This window comes from Pelobates fuscus, chromosome 3 (genome assembly GCF_036172605.1).
Source record: "Pelobates fuscus isolate aPelFus1 chromosome 3, aPelFus1.pri, whole genome shotgun sequence".
Lineage (NCBI taxonomy): Eukaryota > Metazoa > Chordata > Amphibia > Anura > Pelobatidae > Pelobates > Pelobates fuscus.
Window position 1 is genome coordinate 65,223,624 of NC_086319.1, and position 27,334 is coordinate 65,250,957.

The following is a 27,334-nucleotide window of genomic DNA, read 5'->3' on the forward strand; positions in this document are numbered from 1 at the left end:
GTATTGTGTATGATACATATGAATGTGGGCTGTGTATGAGGGCTGCTTGTGGAATTGTGTGTGGATGGATATGTCACATTGTGTGTTTGGTAGTGTGTGTGGGCTGTTTGGGGTATTGCATGTGAAAGGCTGCATGTGGGGTTTGTGTGCATGTATGTGGATTGTTAGCGGGTTACGTTTGTGCAGATTGTGTGTATGTTTGTGTGTGGGCTGTTCGTATTATTTGTATAAGGGGAGGGTTATTCTTCATTTCTGTGTTATGAATGTAAATTAGTGATAGTTAAAATGTCTATTTACTGTGTATACCTGTATTCAATATCTACTCAAAATGGCTGCTAGAGCACCCGCTCCCATCGACTAACTACCTCGTGTAACAAGATGGCGCCTACATCCGGAGTAAAATCCCGGGATGATGGTGACATCACGCCTCGTAGGATGTGCATTAGATAAGACACTTAACCAATTAGAGATGTATTCTCTCTGTTATCTACATTTTTGCATATGATGTATTTTTGCCTTTATAAGGGGCTTGCCGCCCCCTGAGTAAACATTCCGAAGTTTTTTATTAACCTGATACCTGTGTCTCAGAGTAATTTACTTCAGAGCGTGCACGCATTTATTTTAACAATTTGGAAAGGAGCAGATACTCAGATAAACACTTGGTTTGATCCACAATATCTGTGTATATCTAGCAGTATGGTTGGCTTCCCTGGGTTCCAGTGGGGACCAGGCTGGCCTGGTACAGGTCAAAGACAGGAGCTGCAACAGCAGCTGCAGGTTGCTCTACTACGTTGTGGATTGTCCTTCACCATCTTTTCGTATTAGCAGATATTTTAAGTTTTACTGGGACTCCTGATAGGCCAGAGCCTGTTTGGCTCTAGCAGCCTTCAGTGCCGTGCAAAGACACCTCGAGTGCCGTGCACGGCACTAGTGACGTAGGTTGCCTACCTCTGCCCTACACACTCCACTCCCTGTGAGCGAGCTCATGGGTGGGTGGAACATATAAGTGGACTTATGAGTGGGCCTTATGGGCATACTCACCGTCAGGCACTGGGGCCCAGACCTTGAGCTGTGTAAGAGGCCCCCCAAAAATGGAGCTGCTTCCAATTCTCCCAGAATGTTGAATTTTGTGACCACAGTTGCAAACAGCCTCCAGAGGTCCTGTTCTACACCAGACCAGTGGAGCCAAACTGCAGCCCATCATCATCCTCATCTAATTGTAAGTAGGCAATCTAGTATATTATTAGTGACACTAATATATAATTTACCTCACATTAAAGGGACACTGTAGCTTAATGAAGTGGTTCTGGTGTCTATAGCTTGTCCCTGTAGGCTTTTTAATGTAAACACACACTGTGTGCAGCACTGGCGTTAGTTCATATGGCAGATCATATGGGTGGGGCATTGTGATGTCACATGGGGGGGCGGCAAATTTATATTTTGTCTAGGGCGGCAAAAATCCTTGCACCGGCTCTGATCCTGGGCAGGTGCACCAGTCTACTGGTGACCCACAGGAGGGGAGTGCACTGATTGCACTGCATTCTCCTCCTGCCCAGACCCGTCTTGACCGCAGTGCAAGTGCCCTCTGCCCCTAATTTACAGTGGCTCACACTCACAACAAGCAGTGCCTAGAGCCCTTTGCAGAGACGGAAACAAAGAGGTTCTGCGGCAGCTGGCCGTCCTGCAAGCATTACATTAAACAGCTGTTCCCCATGCAGCCACAGGTGGCGTTGTGCTGGGAGACTGTGATTACTCTTCACTTCCTCCCAGCCTACAGAGCAGCGCATGGGGGAGAGAGGAGGAGGCATGATTTAATCTTGAATAAATCCTCTAAGCAAACCTTTATAAATTTGGGGGGATCAGCTCTGTTTCCACAGTTTATTGGTGTTTACTCTCATCTCTGTATTAATATTGAGGGATGTCTAAGTAGTAACATCAGTGTGTGTCAGCAGGGCCAGCCGTTAGGGTGGGCAAGCTGTGCGGTCACGCAGGGTGCCATGACAACAGAGGCGCCCGGCGGCCAACACAGCTCACAAGTTGGGTACACCAGCATATTTAATTTAAACGATTCGCTGGTGGTCCACTGGTGCGCACCAGCAGTAGGTGCAGTCAGATCATATCCTCTTCCTCGTGGTTCCGGCGCTCAGTTAGTGAGTCAGAGCACAGGCTCAGAGATTCTCAGCCTGTGCTCTGACAACATTGAACGTCAGAGCCGTGAAGGAGCGGGTATGGCAAAGAGCTACTGATTAGCCTCACATCAATATCCGTTATAAAACCAGAAAAAGGTGGGCATGGATGGTGAACTGATTTGGTGGCGCAATGGGCCACTTGACTGGTTTTGCCCCCCAGGCCTAAGGCTGCCAGCCCTCCCCTGCATACTACATCCACTACACACACACATACACACTCTGCATTCACTATAAAAACACACTTTATCCACTACACAAACACACACTCTACATCTAATATACACCTCGTACATTACACAAATGTACAATCTGCATCCGTTAAACATACACCGCATCCACTTAATACACAAATTCTGTATCCACTACACACATTCTACATCCACTATACACACACACCAGAATCAGTACAGACACTGCATCCCTGTGGGCGGACTCGGGTGCAAGCACCAGGGGACCCAGACCTTGAGCTGTGTCAGGGGCCCCAAAATTTCTGATGGCAGCCCTGATCCCTGCCCTAGTCCAATGCACCTTCTAGTAGCTATGTCTATGCCGAAATGAGACATCCCTTGTTGTGTGTTTCCTATTGTTTTTTTCATGTGTATTTCTGCTGTATTTTGTTTGTGTTATGTATTGATGTTGCAACAGTTTTGACGGTTTTTATTTGTGCATTCATGGGCTGTTATATTAGGTATGGGCAGGGGCGGACTGAGAACCCTCAGGGCCCCCGGGCAAAATAAATCAAGGGCCCCCTTACAGGCCACACCCATACTCCGCAGCAAGCGCCACCCATGTCCCGCCTCCATGCACCGCCTCCAGCCACACCCTACACAATCTTTAGACACAAGGAACAAAAGTGCAATAATCCCTTCAAGGCCCCAGTAGAGACTACAATTGAGGGCTAATGGGCCATGGAGGGGGGTCTTTCTAGCAGAGGCTATCTCAGTGTCCTTTAGAGAGTGTGTTAGAAATAATACCCTCCAGGCCCTATTAGAGACTACAATGGAGTCTAATAGGCTTGGAAGGGGGTCTTTCTAACAGAGGCCATCTCAGTGTCCCTGCTGGAAACAGTCGCCTCCAGGCCCCAGTAGAGACTACAATTGAGGGCTAATGGGCCATGGAGGGGGGGGGGGGGGGAGCATTCTAGCAGAGGCTATCTCAGTGTCCTTTAGAGAGTGTGTTAGAAAGAATTTCCTCCAGGTCCCATTAGAGACTACAATGGAGTCTAATGGGGCCTGGAGGGGGGTCTCTCCAACACTCTGGTTCCTATTCACAATATAGCAACACAACATAGCTCGCTGATACCTAGGCCAAGTTGGCTCCTCTTACCTTAATTACTGTTGCTGGCTGGCAGTCTGTGGGCTTGCTGGAAGGCTGTGGGCTTACTGGCTGCGGCTGGCAGGCTGTGGGCTTGCTGGCAGGCTGTGGGCTTGCTGGCTACTGCCGGCAGGCTGTGGGCTTGCTCGCTGCGGCTGGCAGGCTGTGGGCTTGCTGGCTGTGGCTTGCTGGCTGGCAGGCTGTGGCTTGCTGGCTTTAAGCCTAACTGGTGGCCTGTGGGCTGGCTGGCTGGCTACTGGCCAGCCTGTGGGCTGGCTGGCTGGCCGGCCTGGGGGCTGGCTGGCTGGCTTGCTGGCTACTGGGGCACTCGTAGATTATTTAAAGAAATAATCCATGCACAATAACCACTACTGCTCTGTGTAGTCGTTATGGTGCCAGGAGGGCCGGGCCCCCCTCCTAGAGTAAGTAGTCAAACCGTTTAAGAACAGTTTGACAACTTACCTGGGGTCTACTGGGATATGAGGCTGTAGTAGGGTATAGGAGCAGTGGTGCAATGTGTAAGGGGTGCAGTGTGTGTGTGTGAAAGGTTCAGTGTGTGTGAAAGGTTCAGTGTGTGTAAGGGGGTGTAGTGTGTGTGAGGGGGTGTAGTGTGTGTGAGGGGGCGTGGGGCAATGTGTGTACGAGGGGGCTGTGTATGTGTGTGGCAATGTTAGTATGGGGGGCTGTGTGTGTATGGGTGGGCAGTGTATGACAGGGAAGGGGGCAATTGCCCTCCTCTTACTCCCCCTCCCCCTCTTCTTACCCCCCCTCCCCTTCTTCCTCCCCCCTCCCCCTCTTCTTACTCCCCCCTCCCCCTCTTCTTACTCCCCCCTCCCTTCTTACCCCCTCCCTCTCTTCATACCCCCCTCCCTCTCTTCATACCCCCCTCCCTCCTCTTACCCCCTATCCCTCTCTCTTCTTACCCCCTATCCCTCTCTCTTCTTACCCCCCCTCCCCTTCTTCCTCCCCCCTCCCCTTCTTCCTCCCCCTCCCCCTCTTCTTACTCCCCCCTCCCTTCTTACTCCCCCCTCTCTTCTTACCCCCTCCCTCTCTCTTCTTACCCCCTATCCCTCTCTCTTCTTACCCCCTATCCCCCTCTCTTCTTACCCCTATCCCCCTCTCTTCTTACCCCCTATCCCCCTCTCTTTTACCCCCTATCCCCCTCTCTTTTACCCCCTCTCTTCTAACCCCCCTCTCTCCTAACCCCCCCTCTCTCTTTTAACCCCCACTCCCTCCCTCTTTTAACCCCCCTCCCTCCCTCTTTTAACCCCCCCTCCCTCCCTCCCTCCCTCCCTCTTTTAACCCCCCCTCCCTCCCTCCCTCCCTCCCTCTTTTAACCCCCCCTCCCTCTCTCTTTTAACCCCCCCTCCCTCTCTCTTTTAACCCCCCTCCCTCTCTCTTTTAACACCCCTCCCTCTCTCTCTTTTAACGCCCCCTCTCTCTTTTACCCCCCTCCCTCTCTCTTTTAACCCCCCTCCCTCTCTCTTTTAACCCCCCCTCCCTCTCTCTTTTAACCCCCCCTCCCTCTCTCTTTTAACCCCCCTCCCTCTCTCTTTTAACCCCCCTCTCTCTCTTTTAACCCCCCTCCCCTCTCTCTTTTAACCCCCCCCCTCCCCTCTCTCTTTTAACCCCCCCTCCCCTCTCTCTTTTAACCCCCCCTCCCCTCTCTCTTTTAACCCCCCCTCCCCTCTCTCTTTTAACCCCCCCTCCCTCTTTTAACCCCCCTCTCTCTCTTTTAACCCCCCCTCCCCTCTCTCTTTTAACCCCTCCCCTCCCCTCTCTCTTTTAACCCCCCCTCCCCTCTCTCTTTTAACCCCTCCCCTCCCCTCTCTCTTTTAACCCCCCCCCCCCCCTCTCTTTTAACCCCCCCCCCTCTCTTTTAAGCCACCCCCCTTCCTCCCCTGTAGCTTAGCCGAGCGGCTTTCCGGTCCGCGGTGCCCGGCCGGAGTGATAGGAAGGTGCACACTTCCTATCACTCCGGCCGGGCACCGCGGACCGGAAAGCCGCTCGGCCACGCTACAGGGGAGGTGAGGTGAGAAGCTGCAGCCGCCTGAGCGCTCTTAGGAGAGCGCTCAGGCGGCTGCAGCATTTAAAGGGGCGGCCGGGCCCCCTGATGGCGGGCCCCCCTCCCGGCCGGGCCCTCGGACCATGTCCGAAGTGCCCGACCGGTCAGTCCGCCCCTCGGTATGGGCATGAGCAGTTAGTGTGTGAATATTACTGTTAATGAATGTCTGGGAAAAATCTGTCAGCAATGTGTGGGTCAGAATGGAAAGAAGGACCAGGATAGAATAGCTATTATATTTTACAGAAAGAATAAAGGGGCACAAGTGCCTGCATTTTGGAATGGCTTGACAGAGTGTTTTGCCAGGACTCTCAATCACTGCTGTCCAAATTGGATTAAATATATGTTGGTAATGCAATAGTCTTGTTCCACATGTTCAATGTTTCTGTGGAGGATGCTGTATTTCAATACCCGGAAGAGCCCTAGTTTATTTCAAACAATTTCAAAACAGACTGACATTAAACCAGAAGAAGGTTTCAAAATACTCAAGACAACATAACCACTAAAGAAAGCTGAAGTGGCTGCGTTACTTTAAGGGATACTATAGTCACCATAACAACTTTAGCTAAATTAAGCAATTTTGGTGTATAGAACATGCCCCTGCAGTCTCACTGCTCAATTCTCTGCCATGTAGGAGTTAAATCACTTTGTATATGCAGCCCTGGTCACACCTCCTTGCATGTGACTTACACAGACTTCCTAAACACTTCCTGTATAGTAAGACGTAATGTTTGAACTTCCTTTACTGCACAGTCTGTTTAATGTATAATGTATTATCTCCTCCAAAAGTAATTTAACTCCTAAGTGGCAGAGAATTGAGCAGTGAGACTGCGGAGGCATGATCTATGCACCGTAACTAATTCATTAAGCTAAAGTTGTTCTAGAGACTATAGTGTCCCTTTAAACCAGTGATTTTCAAGCAGTGTTCTGTTATACACTGGTATGCCTCAATACACCGAAGGACATTGACTTCAGGCTTACATAAGTTGAATGCAGTCCTTAATGTGTTAGATTTTTGAAGAATCAGCATTAAAATTGGAATTTCCGGGGGGCGGAGCTTGGAGCCGGAACGAAGCAGCCGCCATCTTCCAGAGCTCCGGAGCGACAAAATTGAATCCTGTAAATATCAGCAGCATCCTACAACACACACAGCCCCTGACTAGTGGGTCGGCTCCAGGGCATCACGCAGAACACGCTGATGCCCTTCTTTTCAACCCCGGGCAGAAAAAACAGAAAACGAGGCCCTAGGGCCTACCTCGCGGGCGGACAGCCGACGGAGCTCGCCTGGGGACCTGATCCGCGGTACACGCCGGAATATTACGCCCAGACAGAGGCAAGTACAATGGGGCGCAAGTCACAAAAACAGCCTGCCCCCAATTCCAGAACGCAGCGAGACATAAGCCAAATGCTGCAGTCCCCGGCCACATCACTTACCCAAACGCCCCGTGGGCCCTCACCAACCTCCTCAATGGAGGGAGAGCACACCGACATTTCCCCCTCCATCACTCACCTACCGGAGGCAAGACAGAGGGCGGGAGACCCCCCGGACACACTCCTTCCCAAAACTGACCCCCAGCGGGCTCTGCAGGGGACAGGGGACCACACACCAGCCTCCAGAAGTGACATCCAGGAAATGCTGGCCGGCCTGCAGAAAAACCTAAAACAAATGTGGGAAGCTGACCTCGCGGTACTCACCACAGAAGTGCAGTCAGTAAAAGCACGCACACATGCCACAGAATCAGGCCTGGCAGACCTAAAACAGGACCTCCAAACACTAGGGGACACAGTGCTGAGCCTAAAAGCAACACAAACCACGATGGCCAGACAACTAAATATCTTGGACGATAGAGGCAGGAGGAAAAACCTGAAAATACGAGGGGTCCCAGAAAGTATACCACTTGAAGAACTGCCCCATTTCATCAGGCGCCTAGTAGCAACGGTTCTACCGTCGAAAGGGGCCAGACAATTTATGAATGATGGCATATACAGAATAGCTAAGTCACCCCGGGCTCCAGAATCAGTGTCACGGGACCTAATCTTGCGCTGCTGCACCATGACTGACAAACTGGGAATCATGGCAGCGTTTAAAGGGAAGACCCCATACACTTTAGAGACTTATCAACTCTCCCTATTTCAAGACCTCAGCAGGGAAACACTCCTTTGGCGTAAAACGCTGAAACCAATCACTGCCACCCTTCAAGAAGCAGGCATCACCTACAGATGGGCGACCCCGAAGACCTTGTGCGTAACTAAGGAGGGAAAACACTACAAAGTCTCGGATCCAACAGAGGGACCGGCGCTACTCACAACACTGGGGCTAAAGACACAAGATAACAACGCAGCCTCAAGCCCCGAGCATAGACCAGCGGGAAACAGAGCAGTAACCGAACCCAGAGGACCACGCGAAGCCAAGACCTGACTCAAGAACATTTCATATCGACCCCAGTTGAGGGGCACTGAGACTTTCCCAGATTTCCAGTTTGCCCCGTTACAATGGTTAATCTGTCTTACTTACCACCGTTACAGGAACACACATATTCCGGAGTTTAATTAACACCCTCCTCCCTCTCCCCCCCCCCATCCCCAGGGTAACAGGGGAACTAAGCACAAAAGGGCTTACACACGACCCCGACGACACCACTCGGCCAGCGACCCACCCTAACTAAGACATAGCTAAGTAGGACTGACAGTCCAACATCAGACAACACATAAGTGCCGCCCATAGCCGCACCATAGCAGTCATTCTCTAAGAAGGGACCTGAGCCACGCAACTAGATCACACGCAACATAAACCTATTAGGGAATACCGTGGACACATACAAATAGCCTAACAATTCATAAGGAGCCTCTCCCAGAACCTCCTTGTAATAGAAGACATAGACGAATTCTGACTCTCGAGCCCCTAGACATGACATACACTTCCGGGTTCTACAAAACAGGCAATGTTGGTGGAGACGGCACCTACACAGCGACGAACCCATACTTACATACTTACTTACTTACGCACGAACCACACTCCGCTACAACCCAACAGCCCTCATAAAGCAAAAAATGTGCATGATGTTTCTTACAGTTGTCTTGCTGTACCAAATTTAAAATGTCGATACTTTACTTTACTATTTCCATAACAACACATGTTTGTGTACTTTTTCACATTATGCACTGAAAAATAAAGAATTTAAAAAAAAATAAAAAAAATTGGAATTTCCATCTTGAAAGTTAATAAAATACATTAATTTTGTTAGTGTGCATCTCTTTCTAATAAAGTGTGTAATAAATTTGGCATTAGCTGCTGATGAAAAGTCAGTGTGCCTTGGAAACTCTCTCTCATTTAAATATTTTATGGTCTGAAGAAGGTTGGGTTTCCTTTTAAGACATACATGCAGTGGAAGAATGTAACAATAGAGAAATGATAACCTAAGATGGAATGATTACAATGTACAGATTAGAATGTACAGATTGGAAAATTAGATCAAGGAAAGTAAAGTAAAATGCTTCTGAGACACTTTAAAAAATAAAAATGTGAGCGCTGGACCTGAATGGCCGCAATCTTACAGAGCTCCTGACAATCGACGATAAATCACTACTAATCGGCAGCCCCAAAGTGCCATCGATGGGTACACTCACTCACACAGGCACGCATTTAGGTAGAGCCGCATACTGATGCCTTTCCTGTTCCCACAAACGGGCAAGAAAACACGGAGGAGAACCGGGGCATACCTCGAGGCGCAGACCGCGAAGGCCGCACGAGAACTGATTGCACGGGCGGCAGGAATCCCATACGACACCTGCTTGCTGTACGGTCCCACTACACCAGACACCCACAAGATGGGGAGAAGGTCCCAGAAACCTACCTCTGGCACCGGCAGGGACACCCAAGACATCAGGGCCTTGTTACAGCGCCCGACGATGCCCAAGATGGCGACCTTGCCGGACCGCGAGCGGAACCCCCCAGACACAGAGGGACTCCCAGCAGCAATACCGGAGCCCTCCAGGGCGCAGACGACCGCGGAAACACCAGCAGAGACAAACAAAGCCCAGTAACTAAACAGGACATTACCGACCTGCTGCAAGAAATGAGGCAACTACATGCCGCGGACTTTAACCTGCAACAGACAGAAATACAGGCGGTGACTGCGCGCACGCAGGCGTCAGAGGAAAATCTACAAGACCTGCTGCTAGAGGTACAGGGGCTCACGGAACAAATCCACCAACTCCAAACCTCCCAGACCGCCCTCAACACAAGAGTGGATGTGTCAGAGGACCGCAATAGACGAGTTAACATCAAGCTCAGGGGGATCTCCCCGACAATATAGATTCCACTGAGCTACCCCACTACCTTCGGCGCCTCATAGCCACGATCCTGCCACACTCCCAAACAAAAAAAAATGGTACTATATGGCTTCTTTCATATCCGAAAGCCTAGATTAGCCCCCCCTAACGCCTCACAAGATGTCATCATACGATGCCACTCTGCAAAAATCAGGCAAAATCAGACAAAATTAGGCTTCTTACTGCTATCCGGGGTAAAACCCCACTCTCCTTTGAATCCTCCAACCTCACCTTTTACCAAGATGTGACACGGAACACCTTATTATGGCACAGGTCCTTAGGCCACATCACTAGCCAACTGCGCGCAGCTAACATCGCCTATAGATGGACTTTGCCAAGGTCTCTCATGGTAACTAAAGACAGCACTACAACCAGCCTCACCTCACTACAGAATGCTGAACTATTCCTGCAGAACCTAGGGATTGCCACACAACCCAGGCAACAGACAACCCCTGCCGCAGTACCAACATAAGGGACCAACCTAGGCAGGACACCCGCACTAAAATGTAAACCACTACTGGCAAGCACATCACTGTGCACCCATAGGGAAAGGGACCTGCAGACCTCACACTGACTTACTATCACATTCCCTCAGAAGACAACCCAACATGTCCCTCTATAGCTCACCAAACATACGGGACGATAGACAAGGACCGTGCGACAGACATAACCGCACCAAATGACCGGCAGCTACAAGGGGGCACCCACGGGCTAACCCTCTGTGAAACTTTCGCTAGCACTAATACCACCCGTGCCTCCCGCCGTTAATAACCAAGCGACGGTTTGCACTAGACCTGCACAGGGACATGCACCCTACCAAATATGACCGATAAACATACAAGAGACACCAAGTGTTTAGTTGGGTATTACTTCCAAGAGCCTCTCAAGCTTGATTGTCACAATACTACAAAAATGTGCAAAGATAGCAGATACCACATGTTGTTTGACTACTACCCATGAACGTTATGCACATATGTGTATCAATGTGTTAAACGTTACTCCGGTGGGGCTGTTATGGCCACACGGGTTGTACTGTGTTTTACTGTGCACAAAAAAATAAAGAATTTAAAAATAAAAAAAATAAAAAATGTAAAAAATTTTACCTGTTTCACTCCACAAATATTTGCAACGGTGTCAACTAGGTCAGACATGATCAAAACTTCATGCGATTTTTTATCATTCATAAACTGGTCAGCTTTCACTTCTGTTTCTGTTGGATAACAAAAATACATTGCAATCATTTAAGACTGTCCTGCATGTTTTCTGCAAACTACGTATTAGGGGTACAATTTCACAACTTCCACTATAGTCAAGTGTCAGATATGTTTGTGAAATAGATAGGGCAATATATATATATATATATATATACATATATATATTATACGCAGACATGTACTTACATAAACATATACAGGTTTACACAGATTGTTAGAAACTTTAAACATCACAGTCATAGACAATTCTATCCAAGAGTAAAAAACAATGGCTATCCCTTACAGAGATAGTCAGTGGTATACTAAAGTGCCTGAATTATAAAAGCAGCTCAACACAAAAAGTGGAATACCTTAATCCACAATAAGGTGCAAGATACAAAAAAAGAGGTATAAACAATATACCAACAAGTGGAGCGCTATAATTAATATAAATAATGTGGGGGTATACTCACCCCTTCAATACAGTGACAAAATATATCCAAATGTACATGTAGAATAAAACAGCAAAAGAGAAAATATAGTGCAGATGGTTTGCATAAATCAAAAAAATGAATAATGGTAGCAATTGGTTTAAACCACTCACATGGACTGGAGCCTATAAACTATTGGCTCCGTAAGTCGCTCCTTTTTGCTTTTAAGGCAGCAACACACCCCTTGGTCCCAAAACGATGTTCTCCCGGGGATATAAAGCAAGCAGAGAGAAAAAGGCCACATAGGTAGTATTGTACGGAGAGTGAATATAATATAATAAGGTGGTAATGGTTGTGCTCACCTTGAACAGAGCCTTGAATTCCTGGCTCTGAGGTTTATTGGCAGTATGCTAATTTGACTGGGATAGCATTCCCCACATAAAATTCCTGGAGGCTAGAAAGGACTTAATGGACTAATGTAAATCAATATAAAAAAATAATTTATTGTAAAAATAAAAGATAATATTAAAAAACAATGCTAGACTTTGCAAAAGCATTTAAACAAAATGAAAAAAATATAGTCCGAGTGTAAAAGTCCCAAATCCAGCTAAACACGTTTCACTCTTGTATGAGCTTCCTCAGTAGCTGTAAAGTTGCCTCCAAAATCTTCTGCTTTATAAATGTCCAAAAGTTCATGTGGATCCTCCCTTTAGGGTCACTAATTGTGTAATTGTCCAATCATAAGATCAGAATTCTTTATTATAGTTCATATGTTCTAATCACCTGTGGAGAAAAACTCACATTGGATAGATTGCCTGTCAATCAAATTTAGAGCTTAATTAGAAAAAATGTCATTGGTGGTTGGATGGGGCTATCAAAATAGGCACCCAATCAGGGAGTGTTTGGCGGAAGTGACGTTTTAGAAAGAGACATCCACCACTTCCGCCCTCCATCGGCACCCAGGACAGCCTAATTATTTAGAACAGGCAATCTAGAGTATTACTGTGCTGGGGGGAAATGCCATAGGCTTAAACATGTCTTAATAGGACAACTTCTTAGAGTTGTTCCCATGTAAAGGTCCGGGAGCCGACCGGGGAGAATGGGCTCCAGTGATATCATAAGCGTAACGTCGTAAGCCACCGGGGAGATCCTCATGAATAAGCCGGCTCGAACGGAACCTTAATTGCATAGAAGGTGTGGACGGGGGAGAGATATGGTAGATGCCCCCATCAAAGTGCTGGATCTTCCGGTCGGGGATTGGCGGAAATGACACGACGGACTGATCCGTTCGCCAGGTCCGCCCCCCCCCCGCCGTCGAAATGATGTTGATCTATGTGATCAAAATAAGATAAGAACAGTAATAACAATGGCAGGAGAATAAACCTTAGGAATAAAATGGAATAAAATAGAATAAAATTAAAAATGTTGCAGAAATAGGGATCAATGAAAAACGTTCTATTTATGGGAATGCAATCATAATGGGCTCCTCCCAGTGGAATTCAAAACTCCATTTTAGAAATGGGCATAAAAACAGATGCCATAAAATATTGCAGATGGTGCATATATAAAGTATAATGTTGATAATTACTGTTCTTATTCTATTTTGATCACATAGATCAACATCATTTCGACGGCGGGGGGCAGACCTGGCGAACGGATCAGTCCGTCACGTCATTTCCGCCAATCCCCGACCGGAAGTTCCAGCACTTTGATGGGGGCATCTACCATATCTCTCCCCCGTCCACACCTTCTATGCAATTAAGGTTCCGTTCGAGCCGGCTTATTCATGGGGATCTCCTAGGTGATGTACGACATTACGCTTATGACGTCACTGGAGCCCATTCTCCCCGGCCGGCTCCCGGACCTTTACATGGGAACAACTCTAAGAAGTTGTCCCATTAATACATGTTTAAGCCTATGGCATTTCCCCCCAGCACAGTAATACTCTAGATTGCCTGTTCTAAATAACTAGGCTGTCCTGGGCGCCGATGGAGGGCGGAAGTGGCGGATGTCTCTTTCTAAAACGTCACTTTCACCAACCACTCCCTGATTGGGTGCCTATTTTGATAGCCCCATCCAACCACCAATGATTTTTTTTTCTAATTAAGCTCTAAATTTGATTGACAGGCAATCTATCCGATGTGAGTTTTTCTCCACAGGTGATTAGAACATATGGACTATAATAAAGAATTCTGATCTTATGATTGGACAATTACACAATTAGTGACCCTAAAGGGAGGATTCACATGAACTTTTGGACATTTATAAAGCAGAAGATTTTGGAGGCTACTTTACAGCTACTGAGGAAGCTCATACAAGAGTGAAACGCGTTTAGCTGGATTTTGGACTTTTACACTTGGACTATATTTTTTTCATTTTGTTTATATGCTTTTGCAAAGTCTAGCATTGTTTTTTAATATTATCTTTTATTTTTACAATAAATTAATTTTTTATATTGATTTACATTAGTCCATTAAGTCCTTTCTAGCCTCCAGGAATTTGATGTGGGGAATGCTATCCCAGTCAAATTAGCATACTGCCAATAAACCTCAGAGCCATGAATTCAAGGCTCTGTTCAAGGTGAGCACAACCATTACTACCTTAATATATTATATTCACTCTCCGTACAATACTACCTATGTGGCCTTTTTCTCTCTGCCTGCTTTATATCCCCGGGAGAACATCGTTTGGGACCAAGGGGTGTGTTGCTGCCTTAAAAGCAAAAAGGAGCGACTTACGGAGCCAATAGTTTATAGGCTCCAGTCCATGTGAGTGGTTTAAACCAATTGCTACCATTATTCATTTTTTATTTATGCAAACCATCTGCACTATATTTTCTCTTTTGATGTTTTATTCTACATGTACATTTGGATATATTTTGTCACTGTATTGGAAGGGTGAGTATACCCCCACATTATTTATATTAATTCTATCCAAGAGGTTAACATTCTGACTGACCAAGCACAAGACTGAAACAAAGTTACTCACATACAGTGTAATTTTTTAGGAGTTTGAGGTTAACAGAATTCTTCTTCGACAAAGGAAAAAACAGAACTACCATGGAAAATAATATAAGAAAAACATCTGAATCTACACACCTGCACCAGAGCACTAGACCAAACTAGATATATTTATCTAAAGCTTCCATCTGAGAGCTGCATTATAATACCCATGGCAAAAAGAGAAAAAAGTCCCTGTATGACCCTGTATTTGGTAAGAAATACTTTGAAAAATATAAGAAATAGAAATATCACCCGTAAAACCAGCTGGACAAGGGCAGATCAGAGGTGGTCATGAATACTAAGGATTACAATGCATAAGAAAACTAACAAATTATCTGATTAAATAGATTACTAAAATTGGACCAACATTCTACTCAGGATTGGAATATATAGCCCAACTCATGAGCTAATGAGATTGGTTCCCAAAGACATCCAAAATTAACTGGATGATTTGGCACCTTTCTACATGCTGCCTGAAATATAAAAACACATACCCATAACAATCGATCTGGAGAAAATAACTGAGCAGATATCTGGCCTAGCAGGAAATATGTTAAATCTCTAAATGTTGCCATTTATTACTGTTAGCCCTGAATCTCCTGCTCTGTGACGGGCCATTACAGGGGAGTCAGGGACACAGAGCTAACAGTAATGAACGGCAAAATACAGAAAAACATGGGGTGGGTATCTCTGTTGGGAGGAGACCACTAACATGTCTCTCTTGAGCTCAAGCTGTTCAGAACTTTGCCATCGGTTACCATCCACTTGCAAGAGAAACAAACACTGTTTGGATCCGGTGGAGGTGCAGAGCAGATACACTGGACCACCAGTAAAAGGTAGCCAGGGGGCCACAATGTGTGTAAATATCTGTAACAGAGTGTGTGTGTGTGCGCATGTATCTGTGAGTAAATGAGTGTTTGTGTAGTAGTGTGTACATATGTGTAGCAGTGTGTGTGTATGTCTGTGTTTGAGTGTGTATATGTTTAATATAGTGTGTGAATATGTATAGCTGTGTATCTGTATGTGTAACATTTTGTGTGCATCTGTGAATGCTTAAGTATGTGTGTAATATTGTGTGTAACACTGTGTGTGTGTACACAGCTCGTGTATACTTGTGAGTGGCATATATCTTTAATATTGTGTGTAACAATATGTATATGTATGTGTATCTGTGAGTGTTTCGGTGTGTATATGTGTAATAGTGCATGTATATGTGTTACAGTGTGTGTGTATCTGGGTTTATGGGAGTGTAAACAGCTTGTGTTTATGCGAGTGTTTGAGTGTGTATATGTGTAACTGTGTGTATTTGTGAGTGTATGATTGTGTATATGTGTAATAGTGTGTGCAGGTTTTCTTTTTGCAACATGATTTCAATATGTGTAACTGTGTTTGAGTCAGCAATATATTGTACGTACAGTAATATATTGTATTTCATTGTATGGACAAAAGAAGAAGAAAAATATGTTTGTACTATAATCCTACAATGAGCTATAGTGCTTGCGCTGCTTAGAAAGCCCCCTTATTGGTATTATTGTGCTATCATTTTAATGTATAAAATGTTTGTTTTTTCCATCACTTGCAAAGATTTTTTTTCTCATTTTGACGCTGCAACCAGAACATCTATAAATGGACACCTAATATCTTTTCTTCTTGTGTAAATCCATCTGAGACCAATAAATAGAAAAGCTTTTAACACTGTGGTATGTTTCTCTAAGCTACAGATATTGCCTCTTTAAATTAATGACATATTCACATTCTACAACACTAATAATGTGAATATGTATCTGGATCTTTAATAAAATGTTCTTTATTTCACTCAATAATGTAGACAAACATCTGTAGCTCATAAAAACTTCTGAAGACTTCCATTAAATTAAGCACTTCACATTCTCCTGATGGTGAGTCTTATCTAGCAGAGATCACTAGCGAATATATTAAATGATCCGGAAGGTAGACGGCTATAGAGTAACAATATATTAAACAGCGGATGATAAACACAATAGCTATAGCAAGGACTTCGTAACCTTTAGGGACACGAGACAAACACATTTGAGATTATCTCATTCGGCTGAATAAAGTTCAGGAGTTTAAATGACCTAATATTCTATGTAACTAATAAAAGCAGGTAGAATGGAGAGGTACTGTGTGCGAAGTTGCGTTAGTTACTGAACAGGATCCTCTGGAGAAAATTAAAGGGTGAGACAACAGACTAGATTCCATGTAGTCACTGGTGTTATAAAATTAAGCTCTGGCAAGTCGTGGGGCTGCAGAATATCTTGAAATATCTGGCTTTTCTCTACTTTCTCAATACAAGCCTATCATGACCTTTTCTTGATCAGCTAAACCAGTATACATAAAATAATAACAATGTGTATTAATTCTAAGCAGTATCTAATAGCTTTCCAGGTGAGTTTTTTTTTTTTTTTTTTTAACTTAAAGGGACACTATAGTCACCTGAACAACTTTAGCTTAACCCCTTAAGGACACATGACATGTGTGGCATGTCATGATTCCCTTTTATTCCAGAAGTTTGGTCCTTAAGGGGTTAAAGGGACACTCCAGGCACCCAGACCACTTCTGCCCATTGGAGTGGTCTGGGTGCCAACTCCCACTACCCTTAACCCTGCAAGTGTAATTATTGCAGTTTTTCATAAACTGCAATAATTACATTGCAGGGTTAACTCCACCTCTAGTGGCTGTCTACTAGACAGCCACTAGAGATCACTTCCTAGTTTCTAGCACAGGAAACCTGTGCTAGAGCGTCGCTGGACGTCCTCACGCTGTGTGAGGACCTCCAGCGTCGCTCAAAACCCCATAGGAAAGCATTGAAATGATTTTTCAATGCTTTCAATATGGGGAGACGTAATGCGCATGTGCCACATTTCCGCGCATGCGCATTAGGTCTCCTCGGCCGGTGGGCGAGATCAGTCTCGCCCACCGGCCGACGCAATCACAAGGAGGAGCGTCGCGGAGGTGGAGACAGCGGCGAGGGACATCGCCGCTGCCTCAGGTAAGTCACTGAAGGGGTTTTCACCCCTTCAGTAACCGGGGATTGGGGGGTGGGAGGGAGAGGGACCCTCCAGTGCCAGAAAAACGGATCGTTTTTCTGGCACTGGAGTTTCCCTTTAATGAAGCAGTTTTGGTGTATAGAACATGCCCCTGCAGCCTCACTGCTCAATCCTCTGCCATTTAGGCGTTGAATCCCTTTGTTTATGAACCCTAGTCATACCTCCCTGCATGTGACTTGCACAGCCTTCCTGTAAAGAGAGCCCTATTTAGGCTTTCTTTATTGCAAGTTCTGTTTAATTAAGATTTTCTTATCCCCTGCTATGTTAATAGCTTGCTAGACCCTGCAAGAGCCTCCTGTATGTGATTAAAGTTCAATTTAGAGATTGAGATACAATTATTTAAGGTAAATTACATCTGTTTGAAAGTGAAACCAGTTTTTTTTTCATGCAGGCTCTGTCAATCATAGCCAGGGGAGGTGTGGCTAGGGCTGCATAAACAGAAACAAAGTGATTTAACTCCTAAATGACAGTGAATTGAGCAGGGGAATGATCTATACACTAAAACTGCTTTATTTAGCTAAAGTAATTTAAGTTTGCCAACATTATTGTATGAATTTGTTATTTTTTTATAAATTTTTTTAATCTACTTGTCCAAGGGACTAAAGTGATAGTCCAATCTACTTGTCCTGACACAAAATAATTTTAATTCAAAATATTGGGGCTGCTGCCAAGAGCCCGGGACAATGCCAGGGCTATTTGCTGAACCCTACATTTTCACGGAATAAATCTAAAAGGATAAAATGGAGGTAAAAATAGCTAATGAGGAACAAATTCTCTAACTCTATAGTCCAGGGACGTATCTTACACGAGGCAAGCAAGGTATCTGCCTTGAGCGGCACTTTGCAGGGGGCGGCAAAAAAAGCCGCCCCCAAACACCTAGGCAGATCCTTTGTTTGCCTCGTGTCCTGGGGGGCTCAAAAGCTTTTTGAGCCCCCCCTGGAGGCGGGCGGCGTGCAACGAGGGAGCATGCTCACCTGAGCTCTTCCTGCTAAGCCGGAATATGACGTTACTCCAGCTCCCGGCATCACTAAGTTACCCTGAGAGTCTTACCCTCTGACCTCCCATAGTCTTCGTCTTCTTCAAGGTGTGTGCTTGATCTGTGTCATGTATGTTCAGTGAGTGCTCTCCGTGTGTATGCCATGTGTGATGTGTGTGCGTAGAGTACTTAAAGTGCTTGGTGCAAATGTGGTGTATGTTGGATGTATGCAGTGGCGTACACACAACCCATGGGGCCCCGGTGCGAAAACTGGTCCGTGCCCCCCTACGTGCGAACTGGCGGCGGGCACCTGGTCGCAGGGGTCACAGGGCTGCAACCCCTGCGACCGCGGTATGTACGCCAGTGCATGCAGATAGACACACTTAAAGGACCACTACAGACACCCAGATCACATCAGCTCAATGAAGTGGTCTGGGTGCCAGGTCCCTCTAGTTTTAACCCTGCAGCTGAAAACATAGCAGTTTCAGGGAATAAAATAATACTGTGACTACCAAACTTTTGCATTCATTGAGACTAGTTATTCATAATGCAAACAAATGGTTAAGCTAGTTGGGGGAAATATGTGAACATAATACATTAGGAGTAAGCTGAAAATTGATCGTTAGATATGAGTCTCGCCAAAACCACACACAGCAATTCAAACATATGGCCATTATGAAAATTAGGCTAAAAATAATCACACCTTTACAAACTGTCCTGCATGTTCAAGATTTCCAAAAGGTTATACGTTTAAAGATTTACTTCAACCACCATGACCCCTTCAGTGACTTGGAGTCATATCCACCACCTCCCCCCCCCCCCCCCTGCTTAGAATGCATAGAAGTGCTCTGAGCCAGTGAAATCAAAGGCTTCTCACGCACGGCCCCAGTCAGCGCTGCATTTGCTTTGGACAGCACCAAAAAAGCCCCCGCCAAAATGTCCTGACAGATGCTTTGTCAGTCGGCTGGTCACCTTAGGGCCCTAACTCGCGCACCCGCAGTGAAGCCGGAGCCGGAATATGACGTCACTCCGGCCCCGGCATTACTGAGCGGCGTGCGAGGGAGTTGAGCAGGAAGATCAGAATTCCCTCACAGTCTCCATTGAGTGCCCGCCTGGCACTAAAAAGATTCTCATTAGACCCCAGCAAAATAGAGAAGCCAATCCAGCACTCCCAAAGGTAGGGAGGCTGGGAGGATTTAAGTTTAAAAACATAAATAAACTGTGTGTGTGTCAGTGTGTGTGTGTCTTTTAGTGAGTGTGTATGTGTGTTTGTTAATGAGAGTGTATATGTGTCTCTCAGTAAGTGTATGTGTGTCTGTTGGTGAATGTGTGTCTGTCAGTGTGTGTGTTTCTGTCACTGAGTGTGTATGTCTGTCAGTGTGTGTGTCTGTCAGCTAGAGTATGTGTGCTAGTGTGTGTGTGTCTGACACTTAGTGAGTGTGCATCTGACACTGAGTGAGTGTGCATCTGACACTGAGTGAGTGTGCATCTGTCAGTGGGTGTGTATGCATGTCTATCAGTGAGTGTGCTTGTGTGTGTCAGTGTGTGTGCATGTGTGTCAGTGTGTGTGTATATGTGTCTGTCAGTGTGTGTGTATATGTGTCTGTCAGTAAGTCTGTATGTGTGTCTGTCGGTGAATGAGTGTGTCTGTCAGTGAATGTGTGTCTATCAGTGAATGTAAGTGTGTTTGCGTGTCTGTCAGTGAGTGAGTGTAACTGTGAATGAGTGAGTGTGTATGTCTGTGAATATGTATGCGTCTGTCACTGAGTGAGTGTGCTTCAGTGAGGGAGTGTGTCTGTCAGGTAAAGAGCATGTTGGTTTTAAACAGGAAGAGAAAATTAGATTGTGCCCAAGTTTTGTCATATCTAGGGCAGCACAAAACCAAAATACACTACTGGCCCCAGTGATGTCCAAGGGAGGTGTGGAAGAGCAGTGCCAGGAGCTTCGTCAACTGCTGAATTTAAGGTATGTAAAACCTTTTATTTTGCCCAGTAGGGCATATTACGCTGGAAAGGTCCACCCTCTCAGAAGGGTATTAGTAATCCTTTAAGCAGTATATTGATGTGTGATGCTCAAGTATATTTCCATTATGTTTAGGACATAGGAAACATCCACCTTGATTGTATGCATATGTGAATTCATATCTACATATATATTAATGGGGGTGGGGGGGGGGGGGGATAAAAGAGGCCACACACGATTAATTACTCATCATGGACATCCAACAATGTTAAGCAGTTCTAATATTACGGTACATTTTTTTTCATACACAAACATAGCTCGAAATACTATGAACTTTTAGAATACAAAAATAGGTAACAATTGCAATAGTTGTTTTCTGTATGGATTTTCTACTAGAAAAGAAAATAGACATAGATTTACAAATATTACTGGAGATAATAAAACTAATTTCCCTACACAAAATTCACTTTATCCTTACCCGTTTTTGGTCTTCTCTGGATGGAGAAGGCATCAAGTAGCTCATCTACCGGTGTACATACTCCCAGATTCACCAGAGAATGGTACTGGCTGGCTTCCACAAAAGCATCTAAATTGACCAATTTCTGTGTAGCATCAGAAAATATACTTGAAACATCAGGAATGTCTGAAGAAAAAAAAAAAAAATGATACGTTCCACAATGTACAATAGAAAACAATTATGCAGCAATCAAACTAGTTGATAAATATATAATAATTTCAGTAAAAAAATAAAACAAACACATTGAAACAAGCTTTAGTTTTGCCATTGCAAGTGACGTAACAGATCCATAGCTAGTAATTGTACTTATCGAGCAATAGTGTCATTCAGGGCATTAATCACGTACCTACCTACACATCCATCTAGATTTACAGAATATTAACCGCAAACACACACACACAAAACGATTTATATGCTATAGTTTCCAGGATGATTCGTTCATTATTTATATTAGTTTGTCTCAACCACATGACTGATCTCTCTGTCAAGTCCATAATGCGTGTTTTTGAAACCAGAATACTATATGCAAAATATTGATTGCTAAAACATTCTTGGCCTCTCTTTTCAGCAAATGTATAGTGATAGTTTGTCTTAGACTTTCATGAATCACAAAAAAAATTTAAGTGGGTGTGAGAGTCAGAGTCAAGGGCACTTCTCAATTTACAGACCCAGACAATTTAAAAACTTGATCTCCTAATCCTTAATTACTATAAATTATTTCATAAACCTACGCACACCAAATAATATAAAATAATATAAACCCCAACATAAAATGTGATCTCAAAAGAACACAGGAAACACCATAGGTGATGCATAACAGTAACATTTGTATGTGCAGTGGGGAGGGGAAGATGAGTTTGGATGTGTGTGTGTGTGTGTTTGTGTGTGTGTGTGTGTGTGTGCACTCACAGGTCTTGTGAATTGTAAATAGTGAATTTACTTATGCAGTAAAAATCAATTTACATTCCAAAAATGGATGTTTCGAGCGCCAGGGTCTTTTTAAAATGTCCAATTTCCAGATTTAACAATTGTATGGAAGAGTGCTAACTTACCTTGGTATACATATATTTTATAAACCACCAACAAATTCCGCAGCACTGTACAGTGGGTGGACTAACAGACGAGTATTTGCAACAAGACGACTTGGACACACAGGAACAGAGGGTGTTAAGGGCCCTGCTCAAACAAGTATAAATAAACCTGATACTGGTTAATACCACAAAAATGTAGAAATGTGGGAGCAAGTTTTTTTTTTTAATGTGGAATATTAAAGTCAAACCAACCTAAATATGTCACTGCCGTTCTATTCATGGAAATATATTCAACATGGAAATATTTTTCTTTTTTTCTTGACTATAACTGTTACGGTATACAGAAAGGCAAGTCTCTTGAATATGGAGTGCCAAAACATTAATGGGCCACTATATACCACCTACTAAATGATCTGAAGGTGGGAGTGTTAATTGTGTGTATCTTGGGTATAGTATAGAATATAGGTTTAATATTAAGGCAAAGAAGGCACTTGCCAACAATGTCATATGGGAAACTCCAGGGAATTCCCTTATCCAGAAGATTGCTTACTGCTATAATCAGGGAGGCTAGAACAGAAGGAAACTTTTTTTTTTCGTTTAATTTTTAACAGGGGATCCTACATACAAGTTATTTGTGCTGCATAAAAAATATAGAGAGAAGGTGAATTATTAAGCAATTGTTTTCATTCCAACTGCTCATTATATGGATTGTGTAGACCTTACGCTGTAGGGAAACTTTTTGACTTTACAGTTTACCTATGAGTGAGAAGTATGAAATTTAATGAGCTGGCTGTGAAACAGTCTCAAACCACAGAGATAGATCATTTGGATTTTGTGTAGGTCGCATCTAATAGAATGTGCTATTCCTAAATTTATGTTTGGCGAAATACCTACCTGCTTTCTGTTCCAAGACGCAAGAACGTTTTAATACCTGGCTCAGAGGAAATTCGAACTTGAAATTTATTGACTGTCCTGGCTCTTTTACAGAACAATGAATTTAAAAGGAGGAGGATTTTGCATAAGATGCAGTTAAACTGCCAACACATGGATCAAGGGGGGGAAAAAAATCCAGGTGTAAGTTTTCTCTTTAAAAAAAAAAAGAAATGTAAAAAAAAAAAAAAAAGAGTAAGTTTCAGTTTGTAGAAGTGGTAGCCATTGGGAAATCCATAACACATTGTTATACAATGATCAAGTTATTGTTTAAACATAGAATTGTAATGATTTTATGCTCAAGGGGCTCTTGCGCAATACTATACATTTTTTCACCTTCTAGTTTGTACATGTTAAACTAACATGCAACATTGAGGGGCTCATTTTAAATATATAAATATATATATATATATATATATATATATATATATATGATAATATCAAGGTATAATGCAATGTATTTCAAATTTCACTTGGAAGCTTCGCGGAATCTAGAATTACAGTCAAGCTTATTATGTGTTATGTTATAAATGATTGTTCTTTTAAAAGACACATAGACATAAAAATCATTCAACATTAAAGCAAAATAAACTTTACAAAATAAAGCTGAAACAAAGTAAATTGTGAAATTTTACTAACGTTCTTCTAAATGCAAAGGGAATTCTGGCTATACTTAAACGTAATAGGAATATATACAGAGTTGCATGTACCTATATAGCTATAGCCAAAAATCGGGTCGCATTTAGAAATACACTAATAAAATGTCATCATTTAGTTTAATTCTGCTATACTTTCCCACATAAAAAAAACCCAACAAAGACTTATTTTATTGCAATATACTTCATCTCAATAAAGTGGTTTGGGTGGCATGTTCCTGTAGTTTTAACCCTGCAATGCAAAACAGTATTAAGACTATGCATAAAATATATATATGTTTCTTCATATAACCAATATTTTCGACCCTCAGGGCCCCCCTCCCGCTACTTACCTTTATACAGCGACAGGCTCCCTCGGTGCTGGTGACCTCTCCTCCCCTTCCCACGTCAGCTCCCGAGAGGAGCCGAATGCGCATGCGCAGCCAGAGCCGCGCGCATTAAAAACGCCCATAGGAAAGCATTTTGCATTGAGCGTCGCAGAAGCGCCTCTAGCGACTGTCAGGAAGACAGCCACTAGAGCCGTGATTAGCCCGGCAATGTAAACATAGCAGTTTCTCTGAAACTGCTAAGTTTTCAGCTGCAGGGTTAAAACCTGGGGGACCTGGCACCCAGACCACTTCATTGAGGTCTGGGTGACTATAGTGGTCCTTTAACGCACCATCCAAAGAGTGCACAGATCACAATGTATATTCTCTTCATCACATGATGCCTATTGCAAAGAATCATGACAATATCAATTACAATATTCCAGGTCTGGGCACTGACGGAGTTAACAGATTTAAAAAAAAACTTAGATGTTTAATTAAACCTGTCTGAAAGATTAAGGTTGTTCAAGGTACATGGTCTAATGATCTTTCCAGTTTATTGTTACTTTGAATTTAAAAGACAAAAATATTCTTGATTAAATATGATGTGACAGGGAAAAACAGAATACACGGTGCAGCATCTTTAATTTAGAAAACTGTGTTGATTTTTTTTCATATTTTTTCTGCATGACTATGTAACCATCTGTTTAATTTGTGCTCTGGCTGAACTCCAATGTTCTCGTTATCTGTACCACCTCGGAACCTATTTTTGAACAGTCTTGACAAGATCCAGGTTAAACATACTGTAGAGTCCAAGAATTCCTCAATGAAATCACACTTTAGAAACTAAAAACTAAACTAAAAAGGATACAGGCCAAAAAAAGATGTGTTGGCTGAACCCTGAATATGTGTGTGGCTAGATTTATCACGAAGTTAACACAATCGGGTGAAAACCATGCAGATCACATCAGGGCACAAATCACTATCTGACACATTCATGAATGGGACAAAATGCACAATGAGCATGTCTTTTGACATTATGGAGTTTATTACTGACATACAAAACCAGAGACCTGATGAACAGATGATTGGGAGCTGTCCTGCACATGGAATTGAGATAAATGCACAACTACATACAAGTTCATCACAAAATGTCTAATTTAGGAAACTAGCCAACCCTTGGTGCAACTGTGAAAGTGCAATAAGATCGAATGCTGCTATTTTACAAATGGCTACAAATGATCTTGATTAATCTTGAATTAAAGGGACAGTCTAGGCACCAAAATCACTTGTCTTGTCTAAATGAAGATATTTTAATTAAAAACTGTGCCATATCTGGGAAACAGTACTGTCGACATTTTTAAATCACATCACCACTGATGGCTGTCATTTATGGAGTCACAAGGAGCTTTGACCTGATATAGTTTTATGAATTACATGCCAGATGCTGGGTGAATGTCCAGTGCTTCACGTAGGATTCAACGCCTCAGGTAGAGAAGCATTGGATTGGTGGAACACTGTGAAATTATCAGTAGAAATGATAGGCAACCATTACTAAATTTAACCATTCCTAGCATTCACAGCCGCTCTGCACTATCCAAATCTGAATGGGTTTTTACAGATAGAAGTGAAGTTCTGCTAGTTTTGTCAAACCTTTGTCCCAACATCCTGTTTCATGAGCTGTTGTCGAGCAATGTGCAAGTATGATGGCCTATAACTGGCCTGAAAAGGCAGATAAAGTCAGGCAGCGCATTTCATCAGAGAAGGAATGAAGGTAGTGCTGACTGGAAAGGAGAACCAATGGGAAGCAATATAGCAATATAAAAGATCATTTAATTGACCTGAGGACAAGATCAAAATATTTTGTGGACATTAAACAGGTGTACAGTTAAGCTGACAGACCACTTTAAGTGTCTTCAAGGTGCCTCCAGGTTACCGAATCTGACAGTTTTGGAAATCACATCTACAGGGCAAATATTGTTCTACACTCAAAAAACACAGAACATTTTCTATCTATAATAAAAAGACAATAAATATGTGTAATGTGCATCAGAAATAAAAATTGCTGGTTAAAGAAACATGTATTTAAAGTAAACCTTCACTTTGTTATTGGTTTATAAATATTTGTATTAGTTGAAAGCATAAAGGGTTTTTACTGTGCCTGGATCATCTAATCCAAGCATGTCAAACTCAAAGTCTAGCACGGGCCACATAAACAAGGTTTAAGTTTATGTGGGCCGCAAAAAAAAACAAACCTTAAATTTTCATAGAAACGTAGGTTTATTTTGAAAATTACAGTATTAAAAAAAAAACGGCATCCCCCTCTACTAAACCACAGCACCCCCCTATACTAAATACCAGTCCTCCCCCTCTACTAAATCCCAGTCCCCCCACCATGTACTAAATATCACTCCTCCCCCTCTACTAAATCCCAGCACCCCCTTCTAGCCAACAAGCAGACTCCACTCACATTGCTGCTTCCAGTATGCGACTCTGGAGTCCAGCCTCTGGTATACTCCAAATGGCGCCGTCCGCACCCTGTGCAAAATCTGATCCTCAACCTACTTCTTGAAACCCTGTGAAGGTGGAGCACGTTGATGTCACATCGGAATGTGACGTGGCGTGGCATGCCTCCATGCACCTCGAGGTACTCCACAGTCCAGTCGCAGCCAATGCAACACTGACCCACACACACACACTGACAGACATAGACACTCACTTACAGACACTGGCAGACACACAGAGACACTGACAGACAGACACTCACACTCACCGACACACACACACTCACACACTGACGGAAACATAGACAGACACACACTCACAGACAGACGCACACTCACTGACAGATACACACACACACGCACACTAACAAACATACTTTACTTTATTGCTCCCTACCTTTTGGAGCTAATGTGGGGCATCTCCCTGGGGTCCTTCTATCTGCTCCTCGCGCGGTTTAGTGGTGCCGGGTGCTGGAATATGACGTCATATTCCGGCGCCCGGCTTCAGTACAGACGGCGCACGTGAGGGAGCAGTGAGGAGCAGGAACACTGAGCTCCCTCGCTGGCCATCCTCAACGGCCGGGTAAGTTTTAGCAGAGTAGACACCTGCAATGTGGGGAAAGTAGGTGCCTACTCTGCTATAACAATGAGCATGTACTCGCGGCTCTAATCAGTCTTTGGTCCAGTTAAATAAGTACTAGGACACTTGTTCATGCACTCTTCTTTATCTGCCTTGATTATTGTAAATCACTTCTCATTGGCCTTACCCATATCTGTATAGCCTCAATCTGACATTAAAAAATAAAGCCGTCGGGGGTGGAGCCTAGCAGCAAAGTAAACGGACGCATAATCCCGGAGCTCC

At 43.9% G+C, this 27,334-nt stretch overlaps 1 protein-coding gene across 1 annotated transcript in view; it reads right to left on the reverse strand.

The window, feature by feature from the left end:
- Window positions 1-27,334, reverse strand: part of METTL25 (methyltransferase like 25) — a 278,234-nt gene that overhangs the window by 185,560 nt on the left and 65,340 nt on the right. The window contains exons 3-4 of the mRNA XM_063447133.1: window positions 21,008-21,172; window positions 11,001-11,107 (exon numbers count right to left, since the gene is read on the reverse strand). Coding sequence (XP_063303203.1) covers window positions 11,001-11,107; window positions 21,008-21,172 — 272 coding nt within the window. The remainder of the gene's footprint in view (window positions 1-11,000; window positions 11,108-21,007; window positions 21,173-27,334) is intronic.